The sequence below is a fragment of the Artibeus jamaicensis genome, unplaced genomic scaffold (genome assembly GCF_021234435.1).
Source record: "Artibeus jamaicensis isolate MK-2021 breed Jamaican fruit bat unplaced genomic scaffold, CSHL_Jam_final scaffold_1964, whole genome shotgun sequence".
Classification (NCBI taxonomy): domain Eukaryota; kingdom Metazoa; phylum Chordata; class Mammalia; order Chiroptera; family Phyllostomidae; genus Artibeus; species Artibeus jamaicensis.
In genome coordinates this window covers 42,229,552-42,253,587 of record NW_026522030.1, presented here as the reverse complement: position 1 = coordinate 42,253,587, position 24,036 = coordinate 42,229,552, and the positions used below count along the sequence as shown (strand labels likewise).

Genomic DNA, 24,036 nt, shown 5'->3' with positions numbered 1-24,036 from the left:
CTAGAATTGCCATCCCTCACCCCACTCACAGACTGCCTTCTCTGCACCACTCTTCCCCTCGAGAGTGTAAGTTCCCTAAATATTTCTAGTATCTGGGAGAATGTCTGACACAAAATAATTGTGGATAAATGTGTGTACTCCAGCCCTATGTCTAAAGGTTTTGTTTTGTCTTGATAAAGACAATATCAATTTATATAATCCCTTTGAGCACTGGAGATGGTAACTATTTGCAATATCTAACAAATATATTACTAGGTTTTTAAGGAACTGTGTTTTTATATAAGTAGAAAATAATTTTATGTAAGTAAATATTATATTGTGATTTTTTTCTATTCGAACTACACTTGAAAATACTTTTTCATAAAGGGATCAAATAACTTTCCATCTAGACTTTATTCTAACATTTTTATGACTTGATTTTTTGTAAGTCTTTAATAAATAAAGAATTAATTTTGTTATTGTGATTAAATGACCATCTAAATTTTTTTGTCATGTAACCTAGTGTTGGGGTTCTATTTCTGCTAATGACATTGGCTTTTCTTTTAATTGTGCTCTATAATATTTTAAAATTTAACTTGTGTATTTTCTTGTCATGTAAAATTTGTAGGCACTAAATCTCAATGAACATTTCTTAATTATCTCCAAGATATTTTCACAGTACTATCTCTGTATTTTAAAAGCACTTCCCAATCTGGTCTAAATATAGTTGAATTTGTTTTGTTATCACTACAAGTTCTGATAAGATACAGAGCAAATAAAAGGAAATAGAATAGGAAGTTGGGTTCTCAGAAGGGAAAATATCAGGACTAAAGTCAAATCTGCCTCCAGCCACATTTTTTTTCCTGAAGCACCTGCCAGGTGTTACTAGGATTGGAAAATTGACCCTTTTATTGACTCTGTGAAGCCCAGTGCTTAACCCATCGCTGTTACTTGATAAATATTTGGGGAGTGAATTGCATTGAACCTTAGGGCATGGTGCCATTCCAGGAGAGTATTCCAAGGAACAGCTTACCTTTTCCATCTGTCTTCTGTTTTCTCCTTCTCTTAGCTGCGGCCCAGCGCAGAGCTCCATCCCGACCTGCTCACGGATTGCCTCACTGTGCAGCCTCTGCAGCCAGCCCCTTCCCCACGAGACGCTGCTGCTGATGGGGCAGTGGAATGCTCCCCGGGGCCTGGGCCTGACCTCTATCCAGGTAATGACAGCAAAGGCAGACCCAGCCACACCAACTGATTTCCTCTAGGCCCTTCACACTGGTTAAACAGAATGCTCACGTGAGAAGTTTCTCCTGAAATCACCTATATTTCACTTTGTCAATGGACTGTGAATTTTCCCCATCCTCACCTTCCCGTCTAAATTCTGAGCTAGGTTTGGCAGCAGACTGGTTTTGTTTTTGTTTGTTTGGGTTTTTTTTTTGTCATTAAGAAACAAAGTAAAATAACACATTAGCTCTTTTAGTTCTGTACTTCTGCCAAAAGAAAGGTCAGTGCCCCCAACCTCCCCAAGTACTAACTGATACAGACTCACAGGAAATGCTTTCCCTGTAAGCAGGTGACAGCCTCCAGGTGGATTTCTTAATGGAACAGTCCTTGTCGTCTTTGCATTTTAAAGTGAAGTCCCAGGTTTCTAAGAAAAAACCACCCCAGTAAGCTAACTTGGAGGGATGTCCAACATTGTCTGTCAGCCGAAGGCTGGGCTAGAATGGCACCGCCAGGCCAGCTGCCTTCTTCCAGGGCTTGGATAAGAGATAATTCTGTATTTGGAAAATTTCATGTGTATACTGAAAAATAAGAAAGGATTAATGTGTAATAAGGAAGTTATTTTTTCATTTACTTTCTTCGCCTGGATTTCTGTGCACTTTCCACTCATCACGGCGATGTACTTCTGCAGACGGAATCGGTGAGCATCCTCACACACGGGGAGCTCTTACCGTCCTGCTATGAATACGAAAGCAGAATTCCCACCAGCTCCACATTTCAGACCATGGGAATTTTCTACTTTCTGTGAATTGTGAATTCCACTCCCACCCCCATCTGATTCCAGAACCAGGTTTTGGCAGCAGAGAGGTCCCCCCACCCTTTCTAAATGTACTAATAGGCCATAAAAAATTAAGAATTTACTGATGCATAACAGTGGAATAGGAGAAAGACATGCTTGCATAACTTTCTAAACTTGACAGTTCTCAGTTGATTCAAATGCTGGGGATAGGGCACTAAGCAAGTACGTATTTCGGGGTCACTCATCAAGATGTACTTCACATTGTCCCAGTGTTGGTGGCCCTTTATCAGCTGCTTTGGCCACTTACTCTTGGACATGACACAGCCTCTGCTTTTTGAGACACTAGGACATGGGATTAAAACTCCAAATGTTATGGAGGTTTTGGGTACAAGTACATATAGACACATGAAATACGCCAATGTACAATGTTTTCAGCACACAGAAATATTTTGTATTAGACATATACATGAAAAAGCATGCCTAGATTTTGTTTCTGCATGTCTGTTTGATTTGCCAAATATTGGACTTATGAACATTTATTTTAGCACATTAAATTAACAATTGGTTCAAACAGCCAATATAGCACTCTCTAGTTCTTCAGGCCATGAGTCCTTGATTTTACTAAAGACCTGGAACACAACAGTTAAAAACTCCAAACTAACCACAGTCAGTTGCAAAATAGCACAACATCTAATATATTTTTTGGTGATGGGCTGGTGCCGTTCATTTAAATCTCTTGGAAATGGATTTGGGAAGCCATATCTCTACCATTAGTACCATTGCTGTATGTGGCATACACTCTCTGGTCCATTTTCCAAACTTAGGAATCACATTTGTCTTGGTGTGTGCTTTGTTATGTCTGGTAGTGTTTTTTAAGTTTTTAAGAGGTTTAGTTTGAAATGATTTTGTCATTCCAAATAATTCTTTTTGTTTGTGATGCATTTTTTTTAAGTTTTGTATTCTCAATCACAGTTTACGTTCAGTATTATCTTGTATTAGCTTCAGGTGTACAGCATAGTGGTTAGACAATCATACTTTATAAAGTGGCCCCCCACTATTTCCAGTACCCCAGCTGGTACCACACATATTAGTGTTATCTCAATATTGTTTACATCCACGTGGCTAGTTTGTAACTGCCAGTTTGTACTTCTTTACCCCTTCGCCTCTTTCTCCGAGCCCCGTCCCCGCCCAGCCACCATCAGTCCATTCTCTGGGTCTGGGAGTCTGCTCTGCATTTTCTGCACTGGGTCTTCAAACAGACTTGGGGCTTTTAGCTCTGAGCCTCCAGCCAGTGCTCACAAGCTGCCATCATTGGCAAGGAGCCTGAGTTGCCACAGTGTCAACAGAGAATCTTTACAGATTTATTTGAATTTTCTGCACCGATGGGAACATTTAAAACAGGCAGGTAGCCATCTTCCTTAACTTTATTCCTGGAATAATACTTCTCAAGTTAGCACAGAAGTGTGAAAGTTTATCTTCCCTAATTCTTGCTTTATTCCTGCTTCCCTTGGGTTCTATTTTACTTTCTTTGTTCTTGCCTTTTTTAAAAAAATTGATATTTTTTTTCTGAGTAGACAACAAACCCAGAACCAAGCAAGGCAGGCGGAAGAACTAAACAAAAATGTGAAGCCTCCCTTCTTCCTTTCAAGTTCTAAAAATCCACTTGCCAAGAGCGCATGTTCACACCAGTTGTAAACCTGTGCTAAAGATCTGGGGAAAGAAGCCAAACAGTGAAAAATGCCAAAGGAAAAGGAAACTGTTTATCAATTAGTTAAGTGTAAAATCTGAAGTGTTAAGGCAATTTGACAAAGATTAAGGCTTGGCTAAATGGCAAAAGTACTTGGAGTCTTTCCCTTTACATTCTGTTATACGAAATTGAGAAAATATTTGTTTAGTGATTGTCAAGCACTTAGACTTTTAAGTGCTCATAAATTGATTTATAATAAAAATATTTTGATGGAGACCTGTTCAGTACATATGGGCATAGGATCAGAAGTAGTTCAGCAACGAGCACCATAGTTTTTCAGGAGCTACAATGGAGGACTCCTGTTTGGAAGAAGCCGTGATTTTGAAATGGAAATGCATGGTGGGTAGTAGATAATGTCTTGTCCGGGCCCAAGAGCAGCATGGTTTGCAGAACATTAAGATAGCAGTTCTGACACAGGCAGCTCTCGCAAGTCTCCTAACATGTTGGCTTCCCATACTGAAACAGACTTCTCAGTTGGTGAGACAGTTTGATTGGAAAGGATTGCCTGAAAAGACTTTTATTTCTGTGGGAGAAAATAGTGCCCCAGGTGAAAGCAGCCAGTATCACTTGGGGCCATGCTGAAGATGATTTTGAAAGTGAGGTGTTTACTAATCTATTTGGAAATCACGGGGCTCCCCAGGCCTGTTCTTCAGCTAACCTGAGGGCAATTCTGTGATCTTACACAAAGGCTGGACAATGATATGCAGTTCTCAACAATGGCTCACTTATATTTTCCACCCTTTTATTAAGAAGTTCTGAACCCAAAATAAAGACTACCATGGCTAGACTGTAAATTTAGGTGATTTGTCTGATAATCTGAGGGAGAAGAATTTCACAGCCACAGATCGAGGTGTGATGCCACTTTTAAGGTCTAACGCCTGTGTGGGTCTTCTCGTCGACTGCCTGGATGAACTAAGGAAGCAGATAAGCCTGCAGTGAGAGTGTCTGCAGCATCATGGACAGCCTGGCGCAGTGCCTGGTCCTGGCAGGAAGTCCATTCACTAACGAAGCATGTCCTGTGGAAGAAGGTCTGTCCTGTGAGTGATCACAAAAATTATAGTTCCCTCTAAATTGAAACTGTGCTACGCATTCACTGAAACATGACCTTTGGAAATGGTCTTAGCCGTGATGGCGTCATAGAGGCCAGTGTGGCTGAGATGTGTGAGTTTCACAGAAGCCGCCCATCAGGTCAGAAGCTGCTGCAGCTGGAGCAAGGACATCTGCAAGAACGAGGGAATTGTATTGATACCACTTCTGTTGGGTTAGAAAATACTCATTATGAGTTAGGTTGAATTATTCTAATTTTGAATGTAACCTTAGATCTTTCAGGGAAAAAAATAAGCGTTATATTCAGAAGTGATAGGAATGATGGAAGGAAAATAAAGATTTTTTCAGAGCAGGAATTTTTGAAGTCATTTATTGCCATTTCCTTTCCCTCACCTTCATTACTGGGAAATGAAGGCTTCTCTCTTACAATAGCATCATTTTGTAATAAATAGCACCATGTTAAATTTATACAGGATTTAACATACTTTGTGAAAAAGTTAGTGTTTCATTTTACTGTAATTTTATAGCATATGTTTTAATACATTTTCTACATTCTTCTATCTTGGGACAACATTCAGATTTGTAGGGGTTAGAAATAATTTTATCTACAAGTGCCTCATATAATCTGCTCTCAAAAAGTGGTTGTTAATTTAGGGTCTTTATTAGAATGTTCTAAATTGGCACACAGATTTCTCAATAGGTTAAACTTTAGAGGAGAATTGTGAAGATTAATAACATAATCTATAAAAATGTCCTTAAAAGGTCATTATCAAAAATGCAGTAATTAGTTGCATTGCCTTCAAAACTTGTGATTTGCTTGGAATTTGCCAGAGCTGAAAGGTGGGCAGAGCCCTTGAAATTGGTGGGAGATGGAAGGAGGCCAAGAGTGGGGTTACAGAGGGGAAACATTTGTCCCGACCTTGGTTGTCTTCTGATGTTGCCTTGAACTGCTGGCAACACCTCTCGCATCTGTGGTTTACCTGCCGAGCTGGATTGCAGAATCAGTGAGAGTAGGAATGTGCCTCATTTTTCTCTTTTGTAGAAACCCACGGTTTAGCCTGTAGATTCCTTCCTTCCCCCACCCTGAGCCAGCCCTTCAGCACGTCCCTCCCTCAGAAACCCATGAAAGCACCGATTGCTTGTCCTCACCTCTGGAATTCCTGATTCAGTTTAAGGGAGTCCCAAGAATTTGAACTTCTGCCAGGTGTTTGTGACAAGTCCTCAGATGTCACTGGGTGCTGCTGGTCGAGGGACCACACTTTGGCAACCATTTCTTTGGATCATAAAACGTGGGACTGTGATTTCTGGTAAAACATGATCTTTGATAGGTAGGAGTTCCATTAAGAATTGCCCCTAGTTAGCCAGATTGGTGGGAGGACTCTTCCATAATGGATATGCATGTCAGATCACCGCAATGTATACTTTAAATATCTTACAATTTTATATGCCTGTTACACTTCAATAAAAGTAAAATTTTTTTAAAAAGAATTTAAAAATTGGAGCAAAAATGTTTATCTGAACAGAGTGGGATAAAAATCTGCCCACGAGACAATTTAGTGAGGTGGCTGATAGCTGTGTATTTACCACAACAAATAGAATAATGCATCTCTGGAACTCATAATTAAATAATTACAAAGATGGCAAAAGTAAATCAAATAGTGGAGAAGAAGAAAAAAAGAGTTTCCCTGTAGTATATATTTCTGTTTCTCACTACAGAAAACCTATAGATGGATATTAAGCTTGTCTTCTAACCAAGTGTTATAATGGCACTGCACATATTTTGATTAAGAGTAAGATCTTATAACCACCCAACTGAAGAAAATTAAAATTCCTATTCCCAGCCAGCACAGGGCATATTTGTATGTGTGCTGCTAATGTTAATGACTTTTTATGTTTGCAAGCTGCTTAATTTGGTGCTTCAATTTTCCATATCCACATATTCTTTTGTATTCATGTTAGTTTTCATGCAAGATTAAGCTGAATTATTCAGTTTTACAATATGTACAAGTTCTTTCTGTAAAACATTTTTGTGGATGAGTAAAAACAATTCCACAACTCCCGAGGAGGAGAGAAAAGTAATGACACTGGACAGTTGTAGCTTTATTTCCACTAGGGAAAGTTATCATTGGATTTATACTAGTGTTTCTCCTTTCCCTCATTTTGTGTTATTTTTCTGGCACTAAAGTGGGCATGAGAAGGAAAGGTTGGATCTACCTTGACATGAGCCCCAGGCCAGTCTTAGGAGACACATGGGTGACAAGACAGAATTCAGGGTAAAATTTCTCAAACGAGGAGTTAAAACCTTTTCTGATTAGAAAGTTTGGGCCGCACTTCTGGGCCCAAAGTTCTGACTTGTTGCTCCAACTGAATTACTTTCCAAGGAAAGAGAGAAGTAAGTACTCAAGTTCTGCCTCTTTCATGTGAAGAAGAAAGAAATAAGAAAGTGGGCATTTTCAGGGTGTTTATAGCCACAGTGAAATTTTGTTTTTCATACTCCTGGGAGCATTGAAAATAAATGTTAAGAATAGTGTGAACTCTAAAGTGAAGGACGTTACTGCATTAGCTTGAATATTACTTGGTACGTTTTACTATTAACAGTAATAAGAGAGCATGTTGCGGGCACTGAATAAAGAGGACATTGTGGGACCGACTCATTCTAAGAGACCAATAGCACTATTTATGAACACTGGCTTTTATGGTGTCTTCCTCAATATTTTCAAAGAACGATTTGTCCCATTCCGTTCAAGTGCCCTGGCCGTGACTGGAGCCATTAACGCTGCTTCAACAGCAGGCACTGATTCATCAGAAGTTACAGCGTCCTCCGTGGCATCTTAACCTAGTTTTCCTGCTTAAGTTTCAAGGCTGTTCAGCAGCACTTCATGACACCATTTCTAGTCGTCACCTGGGCTTCACTTCTGGACTCCAGCCCTGTTCTCTCAGTGAACGTGACTGCCCAAGTCTAGAGGCCTGCTGCACATAACCTGCTACACATAACCATGCCCTAAGAAGCCAGGGGTTTATAATCTTCATTGGAACTTTTCCCTGAGGATTTAGTGAAAGCCTGGTTTCTACCTCCTAGGAGAGGCAGCAGAAAAAAACTATTGACTATTAAAAAGAAAAGGGGATAAATTCTTATCAGCATGCGTAGGAAAATGTATAGTATGCTTATCAGGTTTCCTGAGACATGGATGCACTTCGGGAAAAATGCAATGCATCAGCCGCCCCAGAAGGTTTTGTGATGCATAAAGGAGTGATAGGTACAGGGTCCACGGTCCTGAAGTGAACTAAGGTACTCTGTAGATAAGTAAGGGTAGGAAGTATTGAGTGTCTCTTTTCTTAAGTTACGTTATTAGCCACGTTTTGTACAATTCCTCTGACCAGCTGCATAGATGTCCTATGTTCAAATGGAACATTTTCAAGTGGAAATGTTACTCCTTCCTTTAACTCAAACTTTTTTTTTCATTTTTATTTTTTTCTATTTACTTATTATAAGAAATAAACCTTGGCTAATTTTGAGTGACTTTTTAAAATATATATTTTTTATTTTAATTGTTGTTCAAGTACAGTTTTCTGTCTTTCTGACTCCCATCCCAGCCCACCCCCCAGAGTGCTTCCCACCTCACTCCCATTTCTACCTCGTTAGTTTTTGTCCATGTGTCCTTTATACTTGTTCCTCTGAATCCTTCCCCTTTTCCACTAAAACTCCGTCCCCTCTCCCCTATGGTCACTGTCAGCCTGTTCTCTATTTCACTGTCTTTGGTTATATTTTGCTTGCTCATTTGTTTTGTCATTTAGGTTCCTATTAAAGGTGAGATCATATGGTATTTGTCTTTCATTGCCTGGTTTATTTCACTCAGCATAATGCTTTCCAGTTCCATCCATGCTGTTGCAAAGCATGGGGGCTCCTTCTTTATTTCTGCTGCATAGAATTCCATTGTATAAATGTACCATAGTTTTTGGATCCATTCATTTATTGATGGGCACCTAGGTTGCCTCCAACTCTTGGCTCTTGTAAATTGTGCTTCTATGAACATTGGGGTTCATAGGTTCTTTTGGATTGGTGTTTCAGGGTTCTTAGAATATAATCCTAGCAGTGGAATTGCTGGGTCAAAAGGCGTATTCATTTTTAGTTTTCTGAGAAAATTCCATACTGTTTTTCATAGTGGTTGTACCAGTCTGCAATCCCACCAACAGTGAACTAGGGTCCATTTTTCTCCACAACCTCTCCAACACTTGTTGTTTGTTGCTTTGTTTATGATAGCCATTCTGACCGGTGTAAAGTGGTATCTCATTGTGGTTTTAATTTGCATCTCTCTTATAGCTAACGATATTGAACATCTTTTCATGTGTCTCTGGATCCTCTGTATGTCCTCCTTGGTCAAATGTCTGTTCAAGTCCTTTGCCCACTTTTTAATTGGGTTTCTTGTCTTCTTAGAGTGGAGTTGTGTAAGTTCTTTGTATAATTTGGAGATTAAACCCTTGTCTGAGGTATCATTGGCAAATATGTTTTCCTATATAGTTGGTTCTCTTCTTATTTTAATAGTTTTCTTTAGCCATGAAGAAGCTTTTTATTTTGATGAGATCCCATATGTTAATTATTTCCTTTATGTCCCTTGTTCTAGGGGACATATCAGTAAAAATGTTGCTGTGTGAAATATCTGAGATTTTCCTGCCAATGTTCTCCTCTAGGACTTTAATGGTGTCACAGCTTATATTTAAGTCTTTTATATCTACCTTGAATTTATTTTTGTGTATGGTGTAAGGTGGTGCTCAAGTTTCATTTTTTTGCACTTAGCTGTCCAGTTCTCCCAACATCATTTGTTGAAGAGGCTATTTTTACTCCATTTTATGTTACTGACCCCTTTGTCGAATATTAATTGCCTGTAGAGACTTGGGTTTATTTCTGGGCTCTCCTTTAACTCAAAACTTATTTCCCTCTTCCTAAGATCTGTTGGTGGATTAAACAACGCACCAAGTGCTTAGAACCGTGCTTAGCACATAGTAAGTGCTCAGCATCTGTCAGCTATCATTATTGTTGCTTTTATCCAAAGACTAGAGAAATGGATATTATAGTTCTGTAAAGCAGATAGGGAACAGGTGCCACAAACTACAGTAGTCCCCCTTATCTGCAGTTTTGCGTTCTGCCGTTTCAGTTACCTGTGGCCAGTGGTGGTCTGAAAACATTACATGAAACAGTTCAGAAACAATAAGTCTTAAGTTGCACACCATTCTGAGTAGCATGATGAAGCCTCGGGCCATTTTTGCACCATCCCACCAGAACACGAGTCATCCCTTTTTTGAGGGTCTCCACGCTGCACACCCTCCCCACCCACGGCTGCCATCTTGGTTATCAGACCCGCTGCCACAGTCACACGGGCCTGTGCTCAGGTCACCCTCATGTTACCCAATAATGGCCCCAGAGTGTGAGTGTGATGCTGTCAATTCAGATGTGCCAGAGAGAAGCCTTCCGGTACTTCCCATAAGTGAAAGTTGAGAGAGACCACATTCATGTAACTTTTACTCCAGTATAGTATTATAGTTTTTCTATTTTATTACTAGGTATTATTGTAATCTCTTACTGTATGTAATGGCTACTGTACTATACCCACAACTCCCTTATTTTTTTAAAAAACAGGGGCATGGAAGTGTGAATAAATTGGGAATTTAAGTAGTATTATTTAGTGAATAAAGTAAAAGTAAAATATAGTTCTTCACATTTCATATTTAATTAATTAACCCAGTAGTTCATATAGCATTTTTTTTAATTAAGGAAAGCAATCATAGATCTTAAAAAAGAAACAGATTCAAATTTAAGAAAACCATTGCTTGGGTGGCATTGCCTCCAAAATCACAAAGTATATGTTAGCATCTGATAGGTATTAGAGTTTGCATATTTAAAAACTGTATGGTTTATTTGGTTTTGTTTTATAGAGACAGCGTACAGTCCTTGCTCCAATCCTGGCTCTTCCCTCACTGGATGTTTAGTTTTGGGAGTTTTCCTCTTTTCTAAAATGGTAGTGGGAATATCGACTCCCTAGGGCTGCTGTGAGGCTTAAGTGATACCACATATAAGAATTCCATACACTCGCTGCTGCAGCTGGGAGATGCTCAATCAATGTTCTTTTCTTTTTGTCCTTCCTGTCTGCTTAAAAGCTTAGAGAATTACTCATGAACCAAGTCAATGCCTGTGACAGGGACCTGAACCCTTCTCTTCATTCCTTTTAGTACTAGGTGCTAGTACTTGGTGTTCATGAGTGGTTGTCCTGAGATACAGTGTTCCTTCCAAGAAGAATTCAAGACGAGACAAGGACCCAGAGCTCCCATATTTAAGACCTATTTTCAGATCTGTAAGTTAGACAATTTTTTTTATCACCATTAATTTAGGCTGGTCATACAGAGTACCAATGTGGCAGGTTGAAAAAGTGAACCGAATCAACAGTAATGAATCTGTGAGGGTGAGGTAGAGGGTCCATGGCCTTGACTGGTACAGTTGTACTGTCATTGTGTTGGCCTTGCTGAGGCCCTGGTATCCCTCCTGATGCCATTAGATAGACTCTTCCAGGTCATGCCATTTATCTCAAAGTACACTCTAAGGTGTCAAGAAAATGATTCTTTTAATTTTTAATTTTGCATTATTATTTTATTGCAGTTGTCCAATTTTCCCCCCTTTGCCCTCCTCCGCCCAGCCCACCCCCTGCTCCCACAGTCCATCCCCACACCATCGTCCGTGTCTGCATCCATTCACACATGTTTTTTGGCTAGTTCCTTCCCCTTCTTTCCACCATTACCCCCCTTCCCCTCCCCTCCGGCCACCGTCAGTCTGTTCCAGGCTTCCATGCCTCTGATTCTGTTTTGCTTGTTTGCTTGTTTTGTTCATTAGATTCCTCTTATAATATCACCTATAAGAAAACTATTCTTGACTATTTGTGTACCTCAAATTTAGTTGCCAGATTTTAGAAACAGTCCCTTAGTCTTTGCATGTTGGTTCTAAATATATACAGTTAATGAGCAACAGAGCATTTATTACCCCTCTCAAGCCACATCTGGCCCGCCCGCCTCCTGTTTCTGCCTGGCCTCAGGGGGTGGTTTTAAGATTTTTAAATCTAAAATGTAAAAATGACTATTAGTCTTTAGATGAGGACGGTTGGTCAAAGAACTGAGGGCATTGCTTCTTGCTTGTAAAGCCTAAAATATTATTATCTGGCCCTTTACAGAAAAGATTTCCTGACCATTAGTTTATACTTGCATCTGGGACATTCATCAGTGACTGAGTTGAAATCAAGGGAGCGTATAGCTTCCATGTATTTGATCAAATTTTATTTTAAAAGTCTGTCACTACTTAGAGGCTTTTGTTTATCACCCTAATATTTTAGATTTAGCAAATTATTAGTCTACTAGCCCATAAGGTTTTTAGATATTTTTAAAGAAGGCCCAATATTTTAAACAGGTAACGTTGGCAGGGTCCAGACCCCTTGGACTCCAGGCCATTGCCCAGCACTCCAGCTCCTCCCGGGGCAGTCTATGGAATGCCAGATGGAGCAGCTCTCCAATGGAATTACGTACGTGTGATAGGTGAAAGTCACCACGTTGCAGGCAGATGTCTGCAGAAATAGCCTGGGCCATGGTGGAAAGGGTGTGAGCCCTGACTAATGTGGTTCCCTTGAGGCAGCAGCTCCCCGAAGACCAACATGACGCAGCTCTGGTTTTGATGAACCCAGGGCTGTCAGACGTAGCAGAGGGGACAGTCCTTGTTTTATTCAATCCAGGTCTATTTTTGCTAAAAAGAGAAGAATCTCAAAACCTTTGAATATCAATGATTATGTTTTTCTAAAATGTAGTCCTCTTGTTGACATATAAATTAATCCCCAAGGGAAAGGCAAAATGTTGAAATATCGAACTTGAGGAACACATCTGGTCACATTCCCACAGAGAAGATGCTTCCTTCGTCAAAGTACGCTTTCTGCCAGCAACAGAGATGCCTGGACTTTATATAAATGAAGACCAGACCCTCCAGTCCGCGGTAGAGATAGAGGTCTTCAAATCCAAGTGCCTTGAGGAAGGATATGGAGGGGCATATACTTGTGAATAACTTTTCAGAGTTTATCTTGAGAGTAAACTAGGACATAACGCTGAGCACCTAAAGGCGAATGGAAAGAGCGTCCTTTGTGGGCCAAGCGTGAAAAAAGGGAAAAGGGAGTTCTCTGGAGTCCAGACAAAATCAACTTCATCATCTATACAGTTTTGCCCAGGGCTCGTGGGAATTTCAGACTTTGGTTCCCTGTTATTGAAGAGTTCCCGAAAGAGCTATAGCTACTACATTGTACAGAGCCAGGACTGGGAGAGATCTCCTGAGCAGAGTGTAGTGACGGTACTTCAGCCCTGGAGTCGGACGAGTATTGCACTGAAAATTGGGTTGGCTGTCTGTGCTAAAAATCTCATTCCAAGAAGCCTTCACTCTGAAGTCTTTTCAGGAGTCACATGGAGGTGGCCACTGGTGGGCAGGGCTACCTCTGTAGCATCTGAAAGGGAGCAGACTTCTTCTTCATGCACATGGAACCGGTAGGAGATAGCTAAGGAATGAGCAATGAGGACTTAGAGAACCGAGTACTTTCCCCCAAAACTTTGGTGTTTACGAACAAGTTGGACTTAATTTCTAAGTAAGTAGGTGAGGATTACTCCTACAAGAGCGTCTAGGAATGGTTTGTCCCTGCCAGCGCCACCCTCTTCTCTGTGTCCTCACACTCTGCCCCTAATGGGAGGTAGTGTCACATACTGACTTTCTCACAGGGTAGTCCGAGTCACTTGCCTGTCCAAATTGTTTTACTGACTCTCTGTGTCACTAACTCCGTGAGTGAGTATGTAGGCGGGGAGGCAAAGGGAAGAAAGGTGAGGTGTGAGATCTGAGGTTAGATTGGCATGCATTGTCTGGAAAAAGACCCAAGAGGACTTCATGCAGTGCTGGTCCCAGAGAAGTTGAGGGAGCTGCCGGATGATGCCATTCGACTTGTAACAAAATGTCTTTGTTCTGAAATGCAGATGTTTCAGGAGCTTTTCCTAACATGGAGTTAATTATACCTGGTATTTCAGAATGTTTGATGGTAACCTTTGGCATTTACATGGATATCGTCAGCCATTATCTTGTAGTTGTATCGCTGTGTATTCCAGAAAAGCATGTAAGCATGTATCTTTTCAAATACTAATAACTCCTTCCCTGGCTATAAATACAGCTGCATGATGTGGAAATGTAATTGGGCAGCCTATGTAGGAGTTTGGAGCTCATGTGGGAATATCTATTTGTAAGAAAACCTGAATATTCATGTTACTGTGCAGACATCAATAAATTCTCATTTTACCTTATTTATTTCTGTTCCCCAGTGAACAGCAGTGCTCTTAAGCTCGAAGTTAATAGGCATGTTCTTTAGAGATGTACCCTCTCCTACCTTAATAGAACATCTCCCTAACACATTTGTTTATCAGTTGCTAGGTAGCTCTCCCATCAGGTGACACAAGTATGTTTTCTTTGTCTCAGTGCAGTGGTGACAGTTACCATTGTTTGCCATCAATTAGCTTGGGGTAGCATGTCAAAGATGTACGGGTGGTGTCATTTTAGTCTGACAGTCACCCGATCAAGTTGAGAAGGGATTGTTTCATTATCCTCTTATCAGGGCTGCTGGATAATGATACTCTACACTGAGAAGTAGGAGGGGGGGAAAGACAGGCAGAAAGAAAAGATTTTTAGGGATTGGCAGTATTAAAATTATTCATGCCTCAAGGAGAAGGGAGAGATTAGAGCAATGACTGTGCAAACCCTTAAGAAGCTACTTTCCCCTAACACTGGTGGAATGTGGAATGATGCCCTTCCTGATGGAGAGGGAGGAGGGGGAGAGCGCCCAGACCTCAGGAGGAAAGAGAGAGGGAGACTAGCCCCTTTTACTCATAGGCAACAAGGCGAGGATTAGCTGTGGCATGTCTCCATTCTCCAATTAACCTCAATATCAAATGCAGCCTTCCAAGTGACTCTGACGAGGCCTTTTCCTTGTTAGAAAACTCTCTCTGGTTTGTGAATTTAGGTCGGGAGGGCATTTTCCACCGAAAGGCAGTGCAATTAAGTTGCTCCAAGGGTGAAATGCAAAGAAAATGCAGAAGATACTGGAGCCTCAATTTTCACTCTTGGGGAGCAAAACTCTGGTCACCCCCAATATTTGTCATCTGCAGAATAACTGGAGGGAAGTATTTTTTGAACTCTGAACATTAACCATGGCTGGATCCCTATGCTCTTGGAGGAACACACAAAAAGAAGTGCTGAAAATATAACACTACTTCAAGATAAACTAAGCTTCAAGAGGGACAATTGTGTTGACATTTTAGTAACAGCCCATTTTCACTCCTTAACAAAGTGCAGTCATGCATGAAAATGACTTGTTATCTTTTAAACTGAAACTCATTATGGATTGTAACTCAAGGTGTGTATTACTCATGCAAAATAAAGTGCAACATTTTAACCCCATGAGGATTCTTTCTCAGGCTCTGAACACTTTGTAGCAACTTGCATTAGAAAAAATTAAACAAAAAATGCTTATTATAGAAAGTACGATATGTGTACTCTTCTTCATTTTAAAACGACCCTAGTCCACAGTTTATATTTCTATGCATCCTTGAGGAAGAGGACATATGCCAGCGATTTTCAACCTTTTTCATCTCATGGCACACACACTAATTACCAAAATTCTGCAGCACACCAAAAAAAAAGTGTTTTTGGCTGCTCTGATGAAAAAGAGGTATAATTTTGATTGATTTACAAAAAGTAATGATAGTAATTACATGCCCTTTTTGCTCCAAAGTGAGTTTTTAAAAAATCAGGTGCCTATAAGGATTTCTGCTACCAAGAATTAACTATCAGAAGCAACCTTATTAAGTGATATGACTAATAAGGTTTGACTCTATTATATGACTTCTCTATTTACGGTTCAAGATATAGGGCATTCACACCAGACAGCTATTGTTGTGTTGACTGTTGTCATTTTTTAATTTAACAATCTAAGGGAAAAGAGGTCAGTGCCTCTGACTAAATGGTCAGATATCTCATGCTTGAAAAATTCTTATGGCACACCTCTTAAAAATTGCTGTCATACACTATTGAATATTAACCATTTTGGAACAACTTTGCCTTGCTCTTTCCTAACCTATTGATGATAGTAATCATTACAATAACATAAACAGCCTAAGGGTAGCAACAGTGGTTTATTGAGTGCTTAGCCATGGCCCAGGCATGCGTGTTTTGGGCATAGTATATAATCCCCCTCACCATCCTGTGAGATATTATTCTTATTTAAGATGAAGAAACTGCACTGGCTGGTATGACTCAGTGGACTGAGCACTGGCCTGCAAAGCAAAGGGTCCCTGGTTTGATTCCCAGTCAGGGCACATGCCTGGGTTGTGGGCCAGGTCCCCCCAGTAGGGGGCCCATGAGAGGCAACCACACATTGATATTTCCCTCCCTCTCCTTCTCCCTCACTTCTCCTCTCTTTAAAAATAAATAAAAATTTAAAAAGAAAGATGAAGAAATGGAGCTTAGGTTAAGTGACTTACCGGAAGCACATTGCTAGTAATTGCTAAAAGCTAAGATTCAAAACCAAGTCCATTTGACTGTTGGAGGTGCATTTTATTCTCTGAATAAGCACCCCAACACATGGTATCTCTCTCTAGTGCCCAATTTCTGGTGAGGTCAAAGTAGCCAAAGTTTTCATTGTAGTTGAAGTGCTTCCTGAATCCTTCCCGCATTCAAATTTCTCCTGGGAGAGTGGGAGTAAGAGCAGAGAGACAAAACTAAACTCACCATTTGCACGGAGCCTCTATTCTTTTTAATATATCCGTGCAACTCAGCTCTTTGGGGCCATGACCCTGGAAATTCTGCCTAAGAAACGAGCGGTAAGCCCATACCTCTTGCCATGTACCAGCCACCAAGTGTTAAATGTCACTTCTCAAGGTCCTAAAATTAGAGCAGTGCCATGGCTTTTAAGTACTTACAAATGACTCCAAATGCGTATTTACTGTAACAGCTCGGTGGCAGCAGATCTGCACAGCAAATCCTTCATGCATTATTGACAGAGGCGGCGGCCTTTCAGCCAACGACATCATGCTCACTGGTGGTAACAAGTGCACGTATCTGATTGCTCATGAATTCCCCCTCTTCGCCTGCCATCTTTCCACCAGTGGGTCGATATGCCTCTGACAAGCATCTGAAATCTTTATTTGGAAAAAAAGCATATTTCCTACCAGCTGTTTGTCTTCCAAACCAAATAATTCTATCAATTTCTTGCCTGAATGAATTTTGAGAGCTGGAAAATTTCTCTTATCTATGCTCAGGTCACTTTGGTGCTGTTAATCTGGGTAGACACAGAGTGGGAATATACCTTTTGCATCCTCACCAGCATCTTGGTGGCAAAGGCTCTCCATGTGCTTGGTGGGGGGAAGAGCGTTTGCAAACGGAGTGCTGAGGTGTTCTGATGTGACAGCGGCACTGTTACGCCTGCAGTTGAGACACGTCATGTTGTGGCGTTAGGGTTATGTAGTCTGAAATCAGGCTCCCTACGTTGGAATTCTAGCCCCACTGCTCATAAGCTTCATAACTTAGGTGACCCAGTCAGGAACCCAATCAGGCCTCAAATTCCTTGTCAGTAAACTGGGGAAAGGTTTACAAAATACTCAATAAATGTTAACTGTCGGTTCTAAGGTACAGGGCAGCAGGAAGGTGAAAGGCACCTCGGATGTGGTGCAGCACTTCTGTCCCGAGTACGGTCTCGGCATCAGCAGCCTCAACATCGCTGGGAACTTGGGGAGTTTGGGAGGGAATCTCAGCACTCCCTGCCTCCCAGACCTAGTGGATCAGAATCAATATTTTTACCCTGGTGATTTGTTGGCAGGCCTCCAGATGCCCGTACAGTTTTCAGTAGCAGTGTGCCTTCCACTTGGCTGTTTTTAGTACACCCCAGCCTGGCAGGGAAGCTCTTCCCTGCCTCTAAAATGATGAAATCATAGTTACCAGACAGGGTCAGCAGCAGCCTTCCCTGGTTCTGGGAATGGGCCTGAGAGAAGTAGGCTTCATTCTGAGAAAAAAACTAACACTCCTTCCCTCCCTTCATTCACGGAGTGAATATGTGAGAGCTAAAGTATCCCCAGGGGCACCTTGTCTATATTCATCAAAAATAGAGATTAGCTGTTTTCATTTGGGTAGAGACAGAGAGATGCCTGTTACTGAAACTCAGATTAACCTTAGGTAGTTGAAGGCGCCAGCCTAGACTATCCTGGTCACATAACCGGTGAGGTGGTACCTGGGTACCACACAGGTCAATAGATGCTGCTTTGTCGGTGTTAAAAAGCTCCCCTGAGCCACCTCTGCCTACCGCCACAGGGGACGGGCTGAGGGACAGCAGTAAGCCAAGCCCCAGAAAGAGAGAAAGCCCAAAGCAGCAGGGGCCCTAGCTCCTGGTCCTCTGCTAAAGGCAGGACTCGTGAATTCATTTCAAGGCCAGGCTTTTATTTCCTTGGGGAGTCCACCATCTCTTAATCACAAAAGCAATAAGAATTTCCAATATGTTCTCTTCCGTGCCTAATCAGTTGTTCCAGCTGCCAGTCATCAGCCCCGTCTGGAGCTTCACCTCAAAGCCCTCTTCCAGCCCTTCAAAGCAGCACTGACCCCTGAGGTGACACCGGACAATGAAGGCCGTCCCTGTGGGCAGCCTGTGTGTGCCGCTTGATTTGATCACAAGAGTTTTGTTAATATCGCCCTGGATTCTGGAGGAATCTGTTTTCTTTTTTACGCTTTGATCAATAGGCCTCAGATGCCTCATTGGTTGAGTTTGGAAAGTCATTTTGAGTGTGTATGGAAGGAAATTTTTCCTTTTGTGAATGACCTTAGAATTGCACCCTAATGTGGAGATTTTCTTCCTGGGGTTAAAAAGTCACTTAGCAAAGCCAGAGCATTAGTCCGGAAGCGTTTGTTGAGGTGGGCATGTTTACATAAAGCCGGCAGGTACTCAGACTTCAAACACTGAGAGACTAGCACCTGCTTGGTGCAGAGTAGGGGCTGGAAAAGTATGTTTGAATAAATGAATGAAATAATATTCTTAGTTGTAGTAAGTTGGAATCCTGGATGTATGACTGCAGTATCCCTGGAAATTTCTAGAGGTCGGTATTAGTAGGAGAGGCATTTTCTGTGCCATCGTGAACATTTCTGAGAAATGTGGATCTTTGGTAGCAGCCAAGGGCAATCTTATCTAAGTTACAGCTCTCTGACTCCAGAATTTTGTCCATTTTATTGGAAAAATAATATGAAATGTGGGTTGGATATATATTGGAAAGACATGCTTTGTCTCCTGTTACTTCGTCTAAATCTCTGGTCATTATATTGGTCACAGGCAGCATCCACAAGCAGCAGACTTTCTCTGGACTGTGCACACAAATGCCTCTGTGTAGACACTGAATTAGAAGCTTCTAAGTGATCTCACTGGAGGAGAGTTCGTCTTATACTTCCTATCCCGTCTGTTAGAAAACAAGCAAGTCATGGGCCTCCTTTTGCTGAGGGATAATTTCTTACGCCCTGTGTAAGAAACTGTCCAGCATACTTTCCAAATGCAGACTTTGAATTGTACCCTAAAGTCTTCCCTTTCTCATTCTTGCTGGCCCTGGTTCAAAGGACCACTGCCTGTTCCACTGGCAGCAGCAATGGATGGAAGATCTGTAGTTGCATGTTTGACTGTTGCTCAGTCAATACTTGACCTCAGCACAGCTGTAGGGCATGTTTCTAAGACTTTGGTGCTGTACCAGACATCTCTTATGTCCTACCTTACATCCGCTTCACCATCTATTCCGCCTATTCTGTTGCTATGGCAACCATCTGTACCAGTATTACTGGGTAGGTTCTCTCCTCAACTGTACTATGTATCTTTGGCTTTCTGCCCTTGAATATCTCTGATGCCTTGGTACTGGGCATGTCTGAGAATCTTTATCCACTCCGCCTTATCTACCTACTTGGAAGTGTGAGAGAAGAGTGCCCTGGGGCACCCCTCAACTAGTTGGGAATAGGAGCCAGTGGGTAACTGTTCCTTTCTGACCCTGGCCTACTCACTGAACCCCAAGATGGAGTGTATTGGCTGACAGATTGTGTTCATTTTTACTCACTCAAGAAACCAACATGAACAATGCTGTTGGAGATACTAAGCACCGAGGGTATCTTGTTCCCTAGTCTATCCCTGGGCCTGCCTCAGTGTCTGCCACACAGTAGGTACTTCATAAATATCTATGGAATCATTGGCTGTTGAGAGGGGAATGAAAAGAATGCAAGTAACTCTTCACAAAGAGCAAGAGCATTGAAATAAGTAGTCAAAGTTAGAGGACATTAGAGGACAAAGCACAGTAGCATAAATTGTCATAATACAGTTGAGATATGGTCAGTTGTCTGGTTTGGCCAGAGAATGGGGGCACATTGTAGGGGCAGACTGTGGGGGCACAAATAAGGTAGTGTGTTAAAGCGCTTTGAGTACTGCCTGATACTCTACACTAGTACATCTTGTATTTCAGTAGAATTGATGTGTAGCAGTCTCTTTTCCTCACTAAACTCTAACCTCCTCAAGGACGGGGTACACATACAGTACAGTGGCTAGCATGTACCACTTAGTAAATACTGAGTTAAAAAATAATGTTCAGTGGCTGGACAGATGGGTGGATGGATGATGGGTAGATGGATAATGGACCGTGGTTCTGGCTATTAAATGGAATGAAGCAGAAGCCCTTAACAAGGCCTAGCTTTTGGTGTACAGCAAGCTGCAAAAAAAATTCCAAATTTCTCAACCAATTTCGTTGCAGCTAATGCAAAAATGTAGCTAATATAGCTAATGTAGACCTCTGGGAAGCAACACATTTTCTGTTGAACCATCAGCGGAGCATAAAGTGTGCACACCGAGTTTCTCTGTTGCCCATGGGGTTATAAACAGCAGGGGCAGTGCTTCCCTTGTGATAAACACTCACTTACATACAAAAATACCTCCAAGGGACAATAAGTGAGGGGTGCATTCAGCAACTACAACAAAACAAATAGGAGCACTCACATTACTACACTAAAGAAGGGGGGGGGAAATTGGCTGTGTTTCCACCGTGTTTCTGTGACCTCTTATTATTCCATTAGTTTTTGGAATAGTACATAAAACACCGAGCTCCATGCTGACAAACACCAGTCCCCACACTATTGCCACGGTGAATCCAAACAGCCTTCTCTCTTGGGTAAAATTATTATTTGGAATACAAGCAGAATTGCGGTTGCCTGAGCAAACTGAGCATAAATGAGGCTAGTGATTCATAAGGTGACTCTAGCGAGTTTGCAAATGTGCAACTTTTCAAGAGGCTGACGCAAAACAGACACTTTGCGTTGCCGTTCTGAGCTGGTAAGCATTTTCTCGTCACGCCACCTCGTGAAGACATGGAGGGCTGTGGAGGATGCAGGCTTCTGAGGACAAGAGTTAACCTGACACTATGCTGACTTACCAGAAATAAACCCTTCAAATCAGATCACACCCCTGTCAGTAGGTTTTTAAGCGGGAAGATGGTAATTCTGCCTCTTCACATGTTCCTTTAAGTACTTGAACTCTTCTTCCATTGGATTAAGTTTTTGGAGGCTGGGTCATCTGGGGTATTAATTCTATCCAGGAGAGTTTGGAGAAAAGTGGTACTGGTCTAAAAATACAGCTCCCTGAACTTTTAAACCCTCAAATCTTTTTGATTATGTGGCTTCTTTTTCTTAATCCTTAGCCTGATTCCTTTTATTTAAAAAATCCATTTATTCTTTGATATCAGTAGAGTAAATTCAGAAAGAGCAGGGATGGGCATAAAGCTCAGCATAGCTCCGTGTAGAGAAGGAAGCTGAAGAGTCAGTGTAATGATGCTGGTGTGATTGCACTCTAATGAGATGTCTGCTGAATGGGTCCCAGAGCCCGAGCGAGCCTCTCTGATAGCGATAGACTCTGAAAGTGACAAGACCCAGTTTCTTCTGTGACATGGTACCAATTAGCCAATCTAAATGGGCACATATTTAAGTTTGAGGTCACACACAGTTCTCAAAAGCTCAGCTACCCCTATGAATATGAGGCTTTAACTCACTCTCAGTGTCATAATAGACAACAGCAGGAAAAAATCCCAGAGGTGCATTTGAGACCCCCGTTTCATATTTTGCGGTGGTAGAAGACTCATTCTTGATGAAGACCAAGTGCATCCATCCATCACACCACCAGGGAAATGCCTGGGGTCAGTTAGACTCTGAAGTTAAAAGAGCATAGGATGCTGCGTTGGTGCTGCGATCAGGGGAAGCTCCATTCTCGTTATATTGATTTTAGCGACAGAGAGAAACCCCAGCCTGACCTGCAGTGGCTCACGGCAGCGACGAGAAGAGGAAGAAGGCCTGTGTTGTGCCCTGCTAGGTCAGCAGAGCAAACCTTCTGTTACCTGAGTCCCATTCCTCCTGAGTGAAAAGTGCTAATGCAGAGACCTTCGCCCAGATGCAAACATATAAGATTGACTAATTATACAGTGTCCAGACAGGAAATGGGCAGGGCCAGGCAGTGCTCATGGAAAACCACGGATGTCAGCCTAGAGCCCGCAGAATGTGAGCAGCCATAAAGGCACGTGAAAAAAAAAAGCTGTTTATATCCAATAAGGGGCGAACTGTTTCCTCAAAACCACCAAGAGAAAAACAAACAAGCCCCTAAAATATGCTTGCTGTCAGCCTTTGGTATTTAAAATCTGTGGGCTTCACTCGGGGTGCAATCTGATGCTTGTTCTCCCTTGATTTCAGCTTCCATGTTCTCCAGCAATCACTCAAGCCGAAGTGGAACAGCTGCTGGGGCCGTGCCACCCCCACATCCCGTCAGTCACCCTTCTCCGGGACATAATGTACAGGGGAGCCCCCATAACCCCTCCTCCCAGTTACCGCCACTCACAGCTGTGGACGCGGGAGCTGAGAGGTAAGGCCATCTGTCTCTCTCCTCTAATAGGTGTCGCGGCTAAACCTCCTTCCACATGGAGAAGTGCTCTGACAGTTGTGAATTTTATTAGTAATCCATTGGTGGGTTGAGTTACCCAAAGGTGACATTTTAAAAGTACATACACAAAGCACGTGGATCAAATATCTCATCTGTTTTATTTTCCATGGGGGAAAAAATTGAAAAGACATTGGCAGCCAACTGAAGTGTCTGATGCTGGGAAAATATCAGAACATCTCTCTGTCCTACCTTTCCTCAGCTTGTCTCAGGGACTCACTTTAAAGATAACGTCCCCGCAGGTTGAAATGCTTTCCAAACGTGCCAGGAGATGGTGCCTTCTGGCACCTCCATCTGTAGTGTTAGGCTGAGAGTGCGGCATGAAAGGACACAGGGCTTTGGAAGGGCCATGAGAGAGGGGCTGTTCACCAAGTACTTTATGTTGATACCACCACCCTCACAAAGACCTTCTGGGAGAAAATTTTAAAATCTTGACACTTTGGCTCCCGTCCTTGGACTGCTTAACCCTGTGGTGATATGGACAGTGTGCCACGCTTCTTGTTCTCCTGGTCACTTGTCATCTGGCTTGATTTCAGCTACCGAGGGGTTACTAGTCTCAGACATTCACAGGGAGAAAATGTCCTTGTGGGGAAGCCCTGTGCAGCCCCAGAGAGGGAAGCATTGGGTAGGGAGAAGACCGGGTTGAATTGGCAGCAGGAATAAAGGCTCTGAGTCTTGGATTTCACCAACAATCTGTGGTTTCATCATTGTTGGTATAGTCTCTGAGTTTCTTACAAAGTATTTTAAGTCCAGTAAACCCATCTTTTAAGAAATCTAGGCCTATGCCTTTATTTAGATTTGTACATCTGTTCATTTAATAAGAATCTGGTATGTGTTGGAGATCATGCTGGGTGCTGGGGTCGCAACAACTATTAGAACATGGTCCTGCCTTCACAGGATACAGTGAGGACAGACGTGCAAACAAAGTATAGTGATGCTGTTTGAATGAATCATGCCACATGAGCTTAAGGAAGCTGTCCCTAATCCAGCCTCAGGGAGGGATGGAAAGAAAGACAATAATGTAGATATTAAAGGAAGACTAAGGCTTTTCCAGGTGGGGAATAGTGGGGAACAGCATCCAAAGCAGGAAGAAGAATGTAGGTAAGAACATTTAACAAGAATCACAATTCTCATTTCTTGTTGGTCTTCTTTAATGAAGT

The 24,036-nt window shown here is 41.9% G+C and overlaps 1 protein-coding gene across 8 annotated transcripts in view; it reads left to right on the top strand.

The window, feature by feature from the left end:
* GLIS3 (GLIS family zinc finger 3) overlaps nucleotides 1–24,036 on the top strand; it is a 665,074-nt gene that overhangs the window by 598,958 nt on the left and 42,080 nt on the right. For all 8 annotated transcript variants that reach the window (XM_053656109.1, XM_053656110.1, XM_037148719.2 and 5 more), the window contains 2 exons: nucleotides 1,049–1,193; nucleotides 22,633–22,801. In XM_053656109.1, the coding sequence (XP_053512084.1) occupies nucleotides 1,049–1,193; nucleotides 22,633–22,801 (314 nt within the window). The remainder of the gene's footprint in view (nucleotides 1–1,048; nucleotides 1,194–22,632; nucleotides 22,802–24,036) is intronic.